The sequence below is a fragment of the Maylandia zebra genome, linkage group LG8, assembly GCF_041146795.1.
Source record: "Maylandia zebra isolate NMK-2024a linkage group LG8, Mzebra_GT3a, whole genome shotgun sequence".
Taxonomy (NCBI): domain Eukaryota; kingdom Metazoa; phylum Chordata; class Actinopteri; order Cichliformes; family Cichlidae; genus Maylandia; species Maylandia zebra.
The window spans coordinates 12,969,321-12,983,260 of NC_135174.1; the positions used below are offsets into that span (position 1 = coordinate 12,969,321).

A 13,940-nucleotide genomic window follows, 5' to 3' on the forward strand; every position below is an offset into this window, starting at 1 on the left:
GTCTGATCAACAAACCACAGACGCCTCCAACCGGCCATTCAGCACCATCTGCTGGTTATGCTCAAAACAACACAAATCTCTCATGCTCAGTGTTTACAAACTGCCCAAACTCAGTGTGTCTGTTTTATTGTATTTTACACTGCTCAGAAATATTAGAGGAGTACTTGATCACCACAGTACAGCATAAATCAGTTAAACTCCATGTAGGTGGTATGAGGTGCCAATGTCCTGTGCTGACACCCCAACACCATTTCTGTCGGCATTTCCCAGAACACACCAAAATTGGAGCGGCTGTCTCCTTATTCCCCCGAGTAGCGACCAAGACACCACCAAAGAGACCTGTACAAACATAAAATTGTCCAGTTCTAATGAGTCTGTATTTGACATGACCACCTTTACTCTTCTGCACAGCGAAAGGTCACTCTTAGCTTAATTTGTCGTTTCTTTAAGTAGTCTTCAGAAATGGTTCTCCAGGCTTCTTGAGACCATTTCTGAAGATGTGATGAACCGTAATGATCAACTGAAAGTCCAGATGCTTGGTTTAACTACAGATACAATTTAAAACTCGTTTGCTGACCACAAATCTTTTGCAGTTTTCAATACTTGTGTACTATTACTTATGTAGCATAAAGACTTTTACCTAAATAAAGTACGTGAAGATTCGTCAGTTTGCTACACTATTTATCTCTGATCAGATACTCCAGTTACCAGCTGCTGAAACGTCAGTAATGTTGAAATGTACTTTTATATCTTCGCCTTTTGATGTTGGCATTAAGGCACGAAGTCATTATTTTATTTCTTGTTATATTTACAATAAGTTATGCGTATACAAGTGTGTTGTTAATCGATATGAGGGAGGTTATCCACTGATTAGACAATCTGCAACGTTACCAAAATAGATTAAATAAATCGTAGGTTTCTTGAACGCCACATCGGACCGATTATACCCGGAACCAATTCTATCCTGCTCACCACGAGCGTATTTTGGTGCTGCACTCTCGGAATCGCAAACAGCTACGGCGGCATGATTCTCTCGCTGAATCCACAGCTGTCCGTGGGGACGGATAATTTCCCCTGAAAATAAAGTCCTCATTTTACTGTGAGTGTAAATCGTGCTCATGAAAGCTCGTGTCGTTATAAAAATGTGCGGCTGCACATCAGCTTGACAGGCTAACAGCTGAAGCTAACCCATTCAACATATGGGACTCTACTAGACTTCATACTTTGTAGCACAAGTTTTTATTTCTCTACTTTTCTTAGTAAGTTGGAGGCTAGACCTTGGTAGAAACACTGCTGCTTGTCGTTATAATACCGTTATAAAAAAATGGAGTCGCTAACTACAAATACTGACGTGCGACTAACGGTGACCCGGTGTTTCCGCACACTCAAGTCATCCACGGACAGCTCAGACATCATTACGGCTCTTCGGACACTCCACTCCTACTTGGATGAAGGACCGGACAGCACAGCCACCTCAGCTGAGCGTGCAGAGTTCAGGAGAGCTCACTACTCTTCCGCTCTGCAGCTGCTGGTCAGCAACATTCAGGCTGACTGGTTACACCAGCTGACAGCAGCCCAGCGCGCAGAGCTGTGGGACGGCCTCTTCCTCGCAGGACCTCCAGAGCAGGCGCTCCTGGTGCTGATGGATGCAATAGGAGAGCTGAGGTGGGTGGTGCTGGGTGTGACGTGCTTATCATCATCATCTTCTTTAATAACCTTAATGCCTGTGTCTCGCCCCTGCAGACCCACCTCAAATCTGGACCACGTGGTCAGCATCACTGAGAAGTTCCTTCAGCGTGGTCGCCTGGCTGAGCTGCTCTGGTCCTACTGTCTGGAGGCAGCGCCCTCTGACTCGCAGCAGCTCAGAGAGACGCTGCTGGGGCGTATTAGCGCGTTGCCAGACATTACCGCGAACAAGCTACAGCTAAACAACAGAGCTCTTTTCCGTCCTCAGCAGTACTACCCACTGCTGGCCACAGAAATGCTCACTGCCCTGGAGCACACCTGCCAGGCACTCAGAGGTGAAAGGCATCTGTAAAGCAATGATCACACATTATTAGGAATACTACAGTGTGTGCCAGGAGACATCGTAATCTCTCATTCTGTGTGTTTGTAATTTGTAGCTGGAACGGACTGTAATTTGACTTTTGTGGCTCAAACACTTGGAAAAGTGTGTATCCAGGGGCACGGCGGTGAGTTTAAGGATGTATTTGGTTATAGTTGTTTGTCTCTGTACTGCAGGAGTCCTTAAGCTTTTTCAGGTTGAAAGCCAGCCTTCAGAACCTGAAAAAAATTCATACTCACGCTAAATTAAATAAAGATCAGCGCATTAGAAAACTTATTTTTCCTAAAATAAAAATATCAGTTTATTTTTCACCTAGTTTTCCAGTGGCTCTGCTCCCCACACTTTGCAAACCTCTGCAGTGTGTCCTCCCATTGTGCCACAACCTCCTGCATGTCTTTTGCTGTCAGAACATCCTGTTATTACTTATACTCCCCAGCTACTTTATTAAATGCACTTTGCTACTACTAGCTTTGCTCTCTTTTGCCATCAGAACTTGTATAAATTCAGACCATTCTCATTTTTTTTTCTTCACTTTTGTCCTGCTGCAGGTTCGGTCTTGGCTGTGATGGCTCCTCGTCTGTCCGCGTGCACGCGCTCAGACATGGTGTGGCAGAGGGTTTGCTGGAAGCTGCTGGAAAACGTTCCCCAGCGATGGATGGAGAGCGTGCTCACTGGGCTGGTGCAGGCTGTTAGTGGGTGAGACTGTTGCAGATTCAGAGAATCTGGGAAAGTCTTTTTATTTTATCCAGCTGTCAGATCTGTGTTTAATGGCGCACGTTTGTTGTGTTTTTGTTTCTTCAGGCCGGACGCACTGGGCAGGATCATCGGAAACCTAGTGCTGACAAATAAAAAGGCTCAGTTTGTCATCACTCATAAACTTCTGTTACTGCAATATAAGTATGAGGTACTACAGTAACTTCCTCCCTGACAGTTATATGTGTTATGAATATCGTGCTTTAATCTGCGGCTCTTTTCCTAGACTCGTGTTCTGAGAATTATTCTTGGTTACCTCGCAGCAGACAGGGATCGCAGACCTCTTCTTATCCAGGTGGGTGGACGTGAAGTTAAGCAGCCTAATATTATAAACATATTAGAATATAAATAACCACTTCACACCCTCACTCAGCTGTGCTAATGTGTTAGTTAATGATTTTGGTGTTTTCAGGTTTTACGGTCTGTGTCCCAGGCCTGGGCTAACTCCAGCGCAGTGAAACACACGCCTCTGGAGCAGCAGTTATACGTCAGCAAAGCCCTCCTGCTGAGTGTGAGCCTGCTGAAAGACTCTGAGATACAGGAGCTGCGCTCAGGTATAACAAAGCCTTCTGCTTTGTGCCCCTGAGGATGAAATAAACCCTGACTGTTGGTCTGTTTTTGTTTGTTTTTTAATTAAGAAAGACCTCACGGAGCATAAGATCACTTCAAACTCCATTATTAACTATTCTGGAGCTTCTGCATGACCCTTACTAGATGATTTATTAGTTATATATTTTTACATCTTCATATTTGTGCACATTAAATAAAAATCAGTCAGAGTTTTCAGCAGTAAAATTACTACTGATACTAATCAGATACTACAAAACAGCTACTGAAGTAATAAAATACTTGATTAAACTGAAGTCAGTTACACTGACCGGTTGAATCCGTCTCTCTCAGAGTTACTTCAGTGTATGCTTGGCGGCATGCAGACCCACCTTGACAGCAACGTGGTGCGGATCAGGCATATGGGGATGGTGATTGGAGAGTACCTGAGCTCCCGCATGGATATCAATGGAACCAAGCTTAAATTTGAGGTACGGTTCATTTATAGCAGGAGCAAATATAACAAGCCACCACGAGGCAGCCTGTCATTGTTTGTACTGGACTGTGAGGCTCGTGTGTGAGGTGATGCTGTGTCGTGTTCTAGTACGACCAGGACGAAGAGACTCGTGAGCTGCTGTCTCTGTTGGCTCCCGGCGCCTGTGACGAACCAGAGGCTGAGCCCGTAAATAGGTAGGTCGTACTCCCTGTCACTTCTGCTTAAAGATGTAAAAAGATGAAACTGCCAATCAGCTGACTTGCTAAGTGATGAGAATATTATTTTTTAAGGATCCTGAAATGTTTTACCTAAAATTTTAAAAATGATCTGATTCATCTTAAATGTATGCAATATGTATTAAATACAAATACAAAAATATTGTGTCATCTGTCATCTCCAGAGCTGACGGTCCTCAAGAGACAGCTGAGTCAGCTCAGAATGCATCGCAAACTACATCAGGAGCTCAGGCATTAAAAACGGATCCAGACTCTGATCTCGATAGGTATGTCAAGCATTCAGTAAGAATGACATCCTTTAAAGATTTTTTTTTTTTTAAAAACCCAACTTTTACATGTTTAGAGCATATATAAAAGTGCACGATTAACCTTTTATCACTCCAGTGACGATGAGCTCACTCCGTACGATATGTCTGGAGATCAGGAGATCAGTAAGGCGTCCCCGCCTCGCTACCTACGAGACTGCCTGGAAAGTATGACTTCACCCATCTCATCCCTGTTTGCCTTATGTGATCACCTGTGTCGTATTCTCACTCCAGCATGTCCTCATGTTTCAAACTTATCTAGTTTTAATATCCTCTGAGGACCCAGTGCGCGTGGAGCTTGCTTTGAAAGCTGCTGAGAGTTTGGTGCGGAAGAACAGTTTTGCAGCCAGAGAGGTACGACAGGAATAAGAGAGGCTCTAAGATTTGAATATTTCCTCTGGAAGATAGGGGTAAAATGAATTGATGTTATAATGTAGGTGTTTTCATTCTTGTTTTCAGATCAGTGTCCAGATGTCCAAAGTCCTCCTTCATATGGACGACAAATACAACATTAACGGCTTCCTGTACCTCAGGCAGGCGACGATGGTGGCTCTCACTGTCACTGACTGTATTCCTGTATGTTTGCCTTCTCTTAACAAACTACACACCGCTCCACAAACTTTCACTCATAACCAAACTGTATTTCTGTGTCCTTTGGTAGGTGGCTCACTATTTAACCACAGAGTTTTACTCCTTGAACTACAGTCTGCGCCAGAGACTTGATATCTTGGAGGTAAAACGAGAGGTCATAGTGGTTATCTGCGTGATGGTCTTTGATCATTGCTACATATCATGTAATTATGGCCTCCATTATTTGATATCACAGGTTCTTGCCTTAGCAGCTCAGGAGCTCTCTAAACCAGTCACTGAAAAGAAAGCTGCATCCATAAGCTCTGCTACAACAGCTGAGTCGACTCCATACCTCGGTGACAACCCTGTTCACTGGCAACAGGTGGTAGAAAAGCGAATCCAAAGCAAGACAAAACGCCTCACTAAGGTACTTCCAGTCTCTCTTGTGATTTGGAATTTGAGTGCAAGCTCACTCTGAAAAGTAATTTTGTGTGTTTTTGCCACAGAAAGTCAACCAACCTGTTACTAAGGCAACACCAAACCGCTACGCCCCTGTTGCCGGGCACTTCTTTTTCCCTCTGCTTAAAAACTATGACAAGTAAGCATGATCCTTGTTTTTAAATCCATGAACTCAGCTGTAAGAGAACATTTGTTTAATACATGATACCTTCCTGCTAGGCCTCAGGTGACCTTTGACCTGTTGGGCAGTGACCACCTGGTACTGGGCAGGCTGATCCACACTTTGGGCCTCTTTATGCATCTAGCAGTCAATGCACCGGTACATGAATTTCTCCTTCTCTGGCCTATTATAGATGCTGTATTTGTTTTACAATGCCTCTGTTATTTTGCTTCAGATAGCCGCACAGATGGGCTGCGCTTTGCTGGACTTTGTGTGGGCAGTGCGGTACCATGCTGACCAGTATGTGTGATTCATTATCTCTGTTTGTCTCTGTAGTGTAACACAGAATAATATCTGTGGACCTTTGCTGTCATCTAACCTGAATTCTGTGTGTTAAAGGATGGTGAGACGAGGCGTCCTCTTCGCTGTTTGCTCTGTGTTTCTGAGCATGCCCAGTCAGAACCTGCTGGTGGACATCAGTGATCAGCTGTTTGAGACCAGGTCTTGGCTGGCAGGTATTAAAAAAAATGTGGTGTGACATTTTAATGACAGAAAAGAAAAAGCCCGATGCCACACCTGCACCTGATAACTGTCAGCAATCTGTCTTTACAAACACACAAAAAGATAGTGCACAGTCATTCACAGCTGGACTGGACATTTCTGGGAAGCTGATGAGGAACCAGGATGTCCTGTAATACAGGGGTGTCCGTGATTTGATTGGCTTTTCTTTTTTTCATTTTTTTTTTATCCCAATGGGAATAAAACTCAGAGCTGAGTGATACAGGTCAGAGGGGTCACAACTTCCGTTTTACAGGTTGCAAATTGTCAATACTACTACTAATAATAATAATGTTACTGTCCACAGATGTTGCTGAAGGAGACCCGGATGCAGATTGCAGGAGTCTGGCGGTGCAGAGCCTGGTGCTGCTGGATAAGAGCTTGAAGAAGCAGCTACAGGATCCACAAGCGTCGACTGTGGAGACGTGACACAACGTCAGCAATGCACAATGACATTCTGGGTGTGTGAAAACCCACACATGAAGAGAAATGCGTCTTTAATGTAGATGTTCCTTTAGCTCAGGCATGAATCCTACTTACTGCAGGTGCTGCTTTTTTAAAAAAATATCCTGCAGCATAGTGCCAACCAGAAAACATCTTCTCACACATGCACTAATGGCACATACGCTGGTTTGTGTATTCAGTGTCCGATTTACAAACCAAATGAAATATTAGATGGAAGATGAAGTTTTCCTTAAATAAAATGTTTAAAATGTATTAAAATATTTTGCTATGAGGATATCCTTTCTCTGCTTCTTTCCTGTATGGGTACTCTCTGTACTTTGGTTGTTTGTTTGCAGAGGACATCCTGTGAACATTCACATGAATATCACTCTGACAAATAATGGAAATACTATTAGTACTTCCTGTTGTCATGGTCAGAGGAAAGTCCACCACTGCATTGTCTGATAAAATGAAACTACAACGTCTTTTTTATTAGTCTGTTTGAATTCATATGGTTAATTACATTAATTATTTTCATTGTTAAAAAGTTAAAATGTTTTATAATTCAGACAACTGTATTCCTTGTTCTATCTAAAGGTTACACTGACAGTTTTGTACATTAAAAAGATTCTAAATTTATTTTTATTGAGAGAAAGTGTAGGGTTTTGTTTTGTTTTGTTCAAATAATTAAATCTGATGACGATGGGAAATGATTGGGATTTCAGTGTTTTGCCATGTATAAATATACTAGTGCTAAACAAGGAAATAAAAATTAAATATGCCTAGGTTTTGACAAAAACTAACAATATGTAGTTTGGTCTTTAAGTTTTTGAATAGAGGCATTTGTTATTTTGTGGGTTTACCTGTGCACGCCACTACTCAGTAGATTCAATTCAAACTATATGACTGAAGTGCAGACTTTCAGCTTTAATTCAAATGAATATGACATTAGCTGGCTTTTATATAAGTAACCAGACAAACTAACGATTTAAGATATAAGGACTGTTTTTAATACTTGGATGAAAATCCTTTCCCCGATTCCATTGCCAAACAGCTGCTGCTTATTTGTGGGTTACTCTCTCAGTTTTGTCTTCAGCAACTAAAAAGCAGCTCTGTTAAGTTGAGATCAGAGCTTTGGGGGTGCTGAGCACCCAGAGAGCTGCCCATCCAGGCAAGGTAAACTGTACTCGTCACGATGAGACTTCTTCCCTGTCTCTGTCGGTCCCTGCATCCTTAAATGTCTCCAGATGTCCCGAGTTCCCTCTGACTGTCTCCTTGGTGCATTTAAACCCCTGTTCCTCCCTGTCCTCGTCGTCTGTTGTATTCATCTCCATTATCAGTCATAATTTTACCATCTCTGTGCAAGTCTGCAAATTTCTTTATTAAATCATAAGATTCTTAAATTCATCAAGTCTCTCTGTGCCTGGGTCCTCGTCACAAAACATGACATCACTGTTTTGTACATTTTAACAATTTAATCCCACATTTTTTGAAAAGATGTAAGAAAACCATCAAATGTGATAAAGGTTATTTAAATGCTGCTAAAGAAGAATGGATTGGAAATTAAAAAAACAAACAAAAAAACATATCCTAACCTTAATTACTGCGGGAGAATAATGAATGATGCTCATAGTGAGTAAAAAGTAAACTGAGTGCATTTTTTGGACAGAGATTCACTTTTAAAGTGTATGTATAATATAATACAGATGCATAAAAAACACTCCAAACTGTACAAAATATTATTTAAAAAATTACAAAAATGGAGACACCTTGGCCTTTGGTACAATGTATGAAAAGATGTTTACTGCAGATACTACTATGGCTCTGCAGATTTGTTCTTTTCTTTTATCCTATGTCGCCTCACCTTGAGGTTGGTAAATCTGTCGATCACATTTTGGTGGTCAAGTCTCTCAAGCATCTCTTTCTCAACTGACATCACAGCCAGGTGCTGGAGTCTGCTTTGACCCATGGTCCTTCTCAGCCAGGTATGGAGCTGACTCAAGACACTAAAAGACCTTTCACAGCTACAGCTGCTAACTGGGTTTGTTAGGGCAACCTGAATAACAGTTTTCAGTGTGGGGAAGATCTGATTATCCAGAAGATTGTACAATGTTAACATATCTGGAATGGCACCAGCCTCACTCTTGAGCTTCTAAAAGTTTTTGGCAACTGTGACTTCCTCTGACTGAAGTTCAACATGGTAATGCAGTGCCAGGCCAGGGCTGACAACCCACTTTGTTTTGCAGATTCTGTACAGCAGAACACAACTTCCAGATTGTACGAGTAAAATTAGTTGGTTTTTTCTTTGCCAGTTTAACAGTTTGTGTTGTGCCTGTTAGTACTCCCTGTCTGTTTTCTTACCTGGTTCTTCCTGACCTTGTACTTTCTCCTCATGTTCTCCTCTTTCCTCTCTCCCTCTTTTGACTGACTATCATACACAAATAGATTGTATTCAATTAGATTAAAAAATACTATTAAGATCACTAATAAAAAAAGTCCTCTCTCAGTTTCCTTTTAACCAAAAGGCAAATAACCAAACCACATGTACATCTAATAAAGGACATAAATATTGAAACACTGATCCAACATTATCCTTTATTGATGGATCATTTGATTTCACACTTTTACCTGAATGTGGCTACTTTAAAAAAAAGAAGAAGAAAGAAAACACTTCCTCATATCCATTATGAACCTGGCTGCCTCTCTGTACACACACACACACACACACACACACACACGCACGCACGCACGCACGCACGCACACACGCGCGCACACACAAACACACACACACACACACACACACACACACACACACACACACACACACACACACACACCATATAGTGCTACATAGGGGGTATGCTGAAAATAGAGGGTGATAAACTGGGAAGGTGAAAACTAGTGAGTGAGTGACAATGAAAAGGCAGTTTTCATACCGCTGTAGCTATAATGGAGCAGACTAACAGCACTAATGTTTCTATTGTTGTCCTCTTCTATTTCATATTGTGCTGAGTGAGCGTGCCATCAGCCTGACCAATAAGAGCCAAGAGTTGCAGTGATAGGCAGGCTGAACCAGCAAATAGCCAGAAACAACTGGTCAGTGCAGCACCTCCTCAGGTACCACATACAGATTTTAACTGGCTTCTGACTTTGTGTGGTGTGGAGTATGCTAGATTTTATATAAATATGGATGAGATTAGCTGGGGATGAACAAAATCTCCTTCAGCAACTATTAAATAGCCAGAAGGGGCCAGGCAGTCAATATATTAATTCAGCGTTCCTACAGAACAGACCGTAAAGCATTCCCAAAAAGTCAAAACAATTATTTTAGCAGCTGATTTCTGTACTTAAAAAAACCCCAAACAAACATTTATTATAGCTCTATTATGTAGGTAATGTAGGAGACGTGGACACAAATACACAGAGGGTTAACGAGGGAAGTGGGAGCACACGGGGAACACAGGCGACACTGATAATCATAACGAGACACGGCAGGAGTAACACAACACTGACGGGAGACTATCAAAGTAAAACAGGAAGCACACAGAGACGCAGACCAGATTGGAAGAGAACACAGACATAGCGGGCTGGGAAAACATGGAATAAAACACAAGGAGGAGAAACGAGGCATGGGGGCTGGCAGATACACAGAGGGGGCACACAGGGGGTAAAGTCACGAGGGGAAATCAAATAAGCAACATCTTAACAGAACAACCGAGGGACCCTAAAGCTGACATCAAACAACAACAATACAAGACACACAAAAAACCAGGTAGAAGTCCCAGGACCATGACATGCAGGTGGTTACATATGGTTAAAATGATTCAAATGCACTAAGTATGCATGTTTTTCATATCAATATAGTCCATAACTTGATTACTGTCTGTAGCCCACATGATTAAACACTTTAGTTACATAAAACATGTGAGTTTAGATTTTATCTACTGTATAGCCTGTATAGTAAATTAATATGTAGCCCAATAAGTATAAAATCCAGAAAGCTACACAACATGGGGCGGTTCATTTACAAACACAGTTCTAACTTGAGTTTCACACAGTTTTTATTAGAAAACAATCAAATTGTTAAATGCTTCAAGTACACAAAATGTCAGAAATCTGCACCGTCATGAACAGAAATTTAAACCTAATTTTTCGTGATTTGTTGATTAACCCTCCGAGGTCTAAATCCCACGTTGTGCACATCAACATCACAGATTTGTACAAATAAAATTTATAACAAAGACATGTTAAATATTAAGCACTGGAAACAGCTTGTTGTTTTGTTGCCATAGCGTTTTGTTTTGTCTCCATTTAAAAGATATCAAAATCTGAGCAAACAACTTGATGTCAAAAGAATCTCTGCACATTCCGCAGTCTTTGCTGCTAAAGTGACATCACAGCATTTAAGCATGTTTGAATGAAAACATCAGCATATGAACACAAAACTGAAGAGACACTGCAACCGAATGAAAGCAGACCACTATTTAGTGACATTTGGACGTTTCCCTGAGGATTAACTGCTGTGTAATCTACCAAGAACTAAAGTAAGCTCAAATTTCAGTTTATAAACTCAAGATCATTTACTTAAATATATAAAGCCTGATTTCCCTGCTTGCCAGGACAGTATTTATGTACTTTACATTGTGCAAGACTAGACTATATTTTCCATCATAGAGAGGATGATGTGGATCTATTATTCAGGAAAACAAATGAAGACTTAACTATTTGTCAGCTGATGTAATATTTGACAAATGATACATAAATTAGAAAATGTTCTTAATCATATCTTAGAGTGACAGAAGCTCTTTTTAACACGATTATTTCTCAGATTATTTTGTTCATTTAGGAAAATAGAGAAGACGTAAGTTTTGTTCTCAAACAAACTATTAGAATTTCTGAGAAACTGAGCCTACGTGCACATGTACACGGCTATTTTTGAAAGCGCAGCTTTGTCTCTGCATTTGGGCCTTTCGTCCACACCTAAACAGCAGATTGAGTCACTGAAAGGTGAGATTTTTAAAAAGCACGTTTTTGTGTTTAGGTGTGGACGAGGAAAACGGACATTTACTCAGGCAATGTCAAAAGTGTGCGCCGCTGTTGAAGTCACGCTGTGGCCACGTTATTGTTTACGTGAGATCAATTTCTACAATGGCAGATGTAGACAACATACTGTGTCTGTTAATCTTAGTATCTGCAGTTTTTACACGCTTACATCAGACGTGGATTCTACATTCAACACAGACGCTCTCCCAACCCAAATCCTGACGTCGGTTTGGAATAAATGTAATTTTAAAAAATGACATTTATGTATGCTGTATGCATTTAGTCCATTCCAAAGTTGTGAGTCTGTCTTTAGTTATTAACATTTGAAACGATGAAGGCACGTGAAAGTAACACAAAATTAGCTGCTTTTCCAGAAAAAGACAAAAACTTCTCAGAAGTACGTAAGGTTTTATGAGGTTTTCCCACCCAGGCTTCTAGACTTCTGATTGGCCAACATTTCTACACGGTTAAGATTTGGCGTGTTCTTGACAGCGTTTCACTTTGTTTTTAGTGTTTAGATGTGGAAGGAGATATTTTTTCAAAACTGCACATGTGGACTGGATTTTTTTTTTTTTAAACGAAAAAGGAAAATTGTCCGTTTTCAAACATAGCCGTGTACGTTTGGACGCAGCCTAAAGTCATCACAAAAAAAGCAAATTCTCTGAACATTCTGGGTTGAGGTTTAGTGATCATTGTTGTTTTGTGTTCCTTGTAGTCAAAATGAGTGCAAGTGGAGACGGACCACAAAATAACCAAAACGGTAAGCACATGTACTCAGTCTTGAAATTGATGAAAAACAGATTTTCAGCAGATAGTTATGGATGTTAATTAAAAGATTTAATGATCTTGCAGGCCAACAGGTTAACCCACGAATGTTGGCAAATGGAGATCAGGAACCTGCTAATGGCTTCCTGAACCGTCTGTATCGCGCTCTCCATGAATATTGTTGCTATCTAGATGAGCTAATAGCTTCAGTACTGGCACAATATGACAATTACCTTTACGGGGACGACGACGATGACGACGACGACGACGACGACGATGACGACGACGACGACGACGACAACGACAACGACGATGACGACGACGACGATGACAACAACGACAACGACGATGACGACAACGATGACGCGAATGACGGCGGCGACGGCGACGGCAACGATGACGATGACGACGATGACAACGACAACGACAACGACGACGACAACGACGATGACGACAACGATGACGCCGATGACGGCGGCGACGGCGACGGCAACGATGACGACGACGATGTTGGTGGCATTGAAAATGAGGAGGCATTTGAAGGCCGCATGGATGTTCGCCAGTACATCCCAGAAGAGGACCCTCAGCCAGGTGTTTCCAGGAAGAGGTCTAGAGAGAGGGATGAAGAAGATTTAGGAGCAAACAAAAGAATGAGATGGAGCGATGATGACTCTGAAGTATTTGAAGATGCGCACGAAGAGCTTGAACACGAAACTGGAGGCTCGAGGAAGCGTTCCCGAGAGGATTTTGAGCAAGAAGAGGAATACTTGCCTGTGTGCAAACTTCAGAGGTGTTCAATTGAGTCGACCAGCAGCAATGAAGACTAAGACTACTTCGACGGGTTTTTTCAGTATCCTTTCAGTAATCTGATGGCCTACTCAGGTGATCCTGAATCCTCTATGCTGCAATAAGCTGGGCATACACTGTGCTGCGATTTTTCAGTCGCGTTATTCGGCTCCTGATCAAACTGTAGGATTGACTCGCAGGGGTGAGAAGTTTGATCAAGGCCAAACTCGGGACGATCCCCAAAACGATCGCACGACTGAAAAATCGGCTCAAAATGGGCCAAAAATCGCACAGTGTATGCCCAGCATTAGGCTGCCGGGGGATTCCCATGATGCACTGGGTGTTTCTTCTTCACCCACTATGTTTAATAGACCTCTCTGCACTGAATGGTACTTGTTATTAACCTCTGTCTCTGTTCCATGTCTTTATACTATTTTCCTTGCCCCTCCCCAACCGGTCGCAGCAGATGGCCGCCCCTCCCTGAGCCTGGTTCTGCTGGAGGTTTCTTCCTGTTAAAAGGGAGTTTTTCCTTCCCACTGTCGCCAAAGTGCTTGCTCATAGGGGGTCATATGATTGTTGGGGTTTTCTTTGTAAGTATATCTTACAATATAAAGCGCCTTCAGGTGACTGTTGCTGTCATTTGGCGCTCTTTAAATAAAATTGAATTGAAAATTAAATAGATGTCACTGTGATGATTTCTTCCCTGCATAGAAAGCTTAGACCCAAATGCAGATTCAATGCACATGGTTAAAC

The 13,940-nt window shown here is 41.8% G+C and overlaps 2 protein-coding genes across 3 annotated transcripts; both read left to right on the forward strand.

Moving 5' to 3' along the window:
- The first annotated feature begins 953 nt into the window (after window positions 1–953).
- Window positions 954–6,884, forward strand: telo2 (TEL2, telomere maintenance 2, homolog (S. cerevisiae)). The gene is made up of 20 exons (XM_004562486.3): window positions 954–1,665; window positions 1,744–2,021; window positions 2,124–2,192; window positions 2,614–2,761; window positions 2,867–2,969; window positions 3,045–3,113; window positions 3,231–3,372; window positions 3,719–3,855; window positions 3,969–4,054; window positions 4,261–4,362; window positions 4,481–4,569; window positions 4,664–4,755; window positions 4,861–4,977; window positions 5,063–5,134; window positions 5,228–5,398; window positions 5,478–5,569; window positions 5,650–5,749; window positions 5,826–5,890; window positions 5,990–6,105; window positions 6,456–6,884. The coding sequence occupies exons 1-20, from the start codon at window positions 1,325–1,327 to the stop codon at window positions 6,575–6,577; spliced, it is 2,511 nt and encodes an 836-aa protein (XP_004562543.2). The 5' UTR covers window positions 954–1,324; the 3' UTR covers window positions 6,578–6,884.
- A 4,148-nt stretch (window positions 6,885–11,032) lies between these two features.
- Window positions 11,033–13,864, forward strand: LOC143419810 (uncharacterized). 2 transcript variants are annotated; one of them, XM_076887371.1, is made up of 3 exons: window positions 11,033–11,137; window positions 12,352–12,396; window positions 12,489–13,864. In XM_076887371.1, exons 2-3 carry the CDS (start codon window positions 12,357–12,359, stop codon window positions 13,226–13,228), a joined length of 780 nt encoding a protein of 259 aa, XP_076743486.1. In that variant the 5' UTR covers window positions 11,033–11,137; window positions 12,352–12,356; the 3' UTR covers window positions 13,229–13,864. The 2 variants fall into 2 exon arrangements, with proteins under 2 accessions (XP_076743486.1, XP_076743487.1); XM_076887372.1 differs by lacking the exon at window positions 11,033–11,137 and having other exon boundaries at window positions 11,898–12,396.
- Window positions 13,865–13,940: the final 76 nt, after the last annotated feature.

Coding starts and splice junctions, on each gene's coding strand:
- telo2 (XM_004562486.3), top strand. CDS start 1,325: ATGGAGTCGCTAACTACAAATACTGACGTGCGACTAACGGTGACCCGG. Junction 4,055..4,260: donor GAGGCTGAGCCCGTAAATAG/GTAGGTCGTACT, acceptor TGTCATCTCCAG/AGCTGACGGTCCTCAAGAGA. Junction 4,756..4,860: donor ACAGTTTTGCAGCCAGAGAG/GTACGACAGGAA, acceptor TCTTGTTTTCAG/ATCAGTGTCCAGATGTCCAA.
- LOC143419810 (XM_076887371.1), top strand. CDS start 12,357: ATGAGTGCAAGTGGAGACGGACCACAAAATAACCAAAACG. Junction 12,397..12,488: donor ACCACAAAATAACCAAAACG/GTAAGCACATGT, acceptor ATGATCTTGCAG/GCCAACAGGTTAACCCACGA.